The following is a 2658-nucleotide window of genomic DNA, read 5'->3' as shown; positions in this document are numbered from 1 at the left end:
TGCAGAGTTAAAAAATTTGTTCAGGATTCAACACCAAATCTGCTGAACAATGACCCTCTGACGAAGATCAGCGACGCTTGCAGTCTAGAATACAGTGGTAATTCAAAATTTGGAAATAGCTCTTGCTGCAGAAGGCTGCTTCATGCACTCAAGTAGTACATAATCCGTCACGAAAATGTTGTTCCAACAGAAAGGATGTTACAGACATGCGCATTATTTAGGAGGCAGGCAAGCTGTACACCGCACTTGACCAGTACGCTGACTGAGGCCGATGCGCTGCCATGTGAGCACTTTCCAACCTACAGTTCATCTTTAGGTGCGTCTAAGCAGTCCTCGTCCCAGACGAAGGGGAACTTCAACTTCGCTGCCGTGTGAGGCATACTCCAATCTTCGTACAGAAATCTACAACAAGCAACATTTCCGATATAAAAAAAACGTAGAGTAGTATTTCACATCCATAGATGCATTGCTCATATCGAATTAACATGTAAAATGTGTGACAATTGGACACAACATCAGAGGAAGATTCGTGGAGGGCCCGTCGAGCGATTTTTATTTTTTTTTAGAAAAGGAGGAAGACCCCCGGCCTCTGCATCTAGGCGATGCATGCAGCCACTTTATTAATTATTCTCAAAAGACCTTACAAAGAAATACAACAGTAAGTCTGAAGCCACCGTCTAGGCAACATCTATCGCTACTCCTATCCAGTTGATTAGGGATGCTGATGGTCTGGGCCCGTCGAGCGATCTATGACAGTGTTTCATGTTCATTTCAAGTTACGGGTATTTACTTTGTAATATTTGGAAATTAAGTCATCGATGTTTTGTTGTACTTATGAGGAGATATGAAAAGGTTCTCGGTACTTAGATTGTGTTCGAACTCCAAGTGTTGGATTTTAAAGGAAGAAAATTGTTAAAAATAAAACACTATGCCATTTTCCCACCTTTGAATTTTTTTTTCAGTACTGAACAAGCAGCGGTTTGGGGGTAAAATTGGTTTTGACAACATGTGTGTATATCACCCAACACAAGTTACTCTACAGTGATGGGTGTGAACAAATCAATTCAGTTTATGTTGTCAACTACTATAGGATAAGACATTCAAGCAAGGTATACATACATCTTCACAGGTGGGCGCGATATGATCACAAGCACCTGTAAATCTTCATGTTCATCAGAATTCCAAACCTGCAATCAAAAGGGGCATGGTGTAAGCACTAGTATGCAAATGGATTCCAATGCATAATCTTAAAATCTAGCGATGGTTTCATGACTACAGAGTGTGCTGAATAATAGCGGCAGCCATCCATCATCTTTACCTGGTGTGGATCATTTACAGGAACTGTGAATGTGCTATTCTGAAAGACAGGAATCTCCTGAGGCGTTCCCGGGTACGGCAGTGAGGTCGACCCCAGCAAGAGAGTGCCTCTCCCTTTGAGGACAACAAAGACCTCCTCACACGAGTGTCTGTGGATCGGTGTCCTCTGGCCCGCACTAATTGTTTGGAGCCACACCTCCACCTAGAGGAAAGCATTTCACATAATAAGCAAGAAGGAACAGCTCCATCTTAGATCGGCACATTTTCCAATACAGGTGAACCAAAGAAACCATATATATACATGAGTACATCCAAGAAAAGGTCTGCATAAATTCATAGCAACATGAAATGGGAGAAACTCAAGGTACAGTCTGGTTCCTGGATTGATTACTCACCTCCTTCATGCCGTGAGCTAGCGCGCCAGCGACGGTTATATGCGAGAATCCTCCAATTCCATAGTTGCTCTGGTGCATTTTGTTTATATCTTTCACGACTGAATTGTCTGAATAAGATGGTAGATACAGTTAGCACTTGGTAGAACCAAGATCAGTAACTCAGTTTGGCTGCATATACTAGATAGACTTGCTAGAATAGAGATTAGCTTGGGTAGGTAAATACACTAGATGACTAGAACTTGGTGCATTTAGTTAGCAGTTGCTAGAACTGAACTGACTGTTATCCAGTGCTCCGGTACTTGCTAGACAAAGGTAAGACACTTAGATCTGGTACTGAACTGGTTCGAACTGACTGAAATCTCATTGCTATCTTAAATTCACCGGTAACCTTCAAAATCACTGGGAACTTAGATCAGTTTGTAAATTTTAAATATGATCTTGGCTAGTAAATGAACGGAAGTTCCAAGAACTGCAGAAGTAAACTGAAAGGGGAAGGAAGGGGAGACCTCGGGGGCAGGAAGGCTCGGCTACTGGGAGTAAGGCGGCCGCGGCGGCGAGGAGCAGCGCGAGGAGGAGGGCGCCGCGGCGGCCGGCGCCGGCGAAGCGCGGTCCGCGGACGGACGCAGATGTTGTACGTCCACTCGCCATCTTTCTAGCGCTTTCTTTCTCACGTGTGTCTGTCTTCGGTTTTCCACACCTTGTCGACGATTCTGAATTAATAGTGTTGCAGACATGTGATGTACTAATATACTACTACTAGTAGCACTACTTTGAGAAATGGCTACAGTGCATAAACATGTCAGACATGCATATTGCATTTTTTATAGTATAGGTCTGCATCTGGATCAGGACAGGGCCGTACCCGCGAAAATGGGGCCCTGTGCCAAATCAAAAATTAGGCCCTCGATAAAATCGTTGGCAATTAAGAAAACATGATTTTGGCAGA

The 2658-nt window shown here is 43.6% G+C and overlaps 1 protein-coding gene across 1 annotated transcript; it reads right to left on the bottom strand.

Annotated features, from left to right (window-relative positions):
- On the bottom strand, positions 1 to 2451 carry LOC123102663 (auxin-binding protein 4). Its single transcript, XM_044524084.1, has 5 exons — positions 2219 to 2451; positions 1713 to 1819; positions 1319 to 1519; positions 1120 to 1187; positions 1 to 402 (listed from the first exon to the last, which is right to left on the bottom strand). Exons 1-5 carry the CDS (start codon positions 2358 to 2360, stop codon positions 300 to 302), a joined length of 621 nt encoding a protein of 206 aa, XP_044380019.1. The 5' UTR covers positions 2361 to 2451; the 3' UTR covers positions 1 to 299.
- Positions 2452 to 2658: the final 207 nt, after the last annotated feature.

This window comes from Triticum aestivum, chromosome 5A (assembly GCF_018294505.1).
Source record: "Triticum aestivum cultivar Chinese Spring chromosome 5A, IWGSC CS RefSeq v2.1, whole genome shotgun sequence".
Classification (NCBI taxonomy): domain Eukaryota; kingdom Viridiplantae; phylum Streptophyta; class Magnoliopsida; order Poales; family Poaceae; genus Triticum; species Triticum aestivum.
This window is presented reverse-complemented; position numbering and strand designations above follow the sequence as displayed.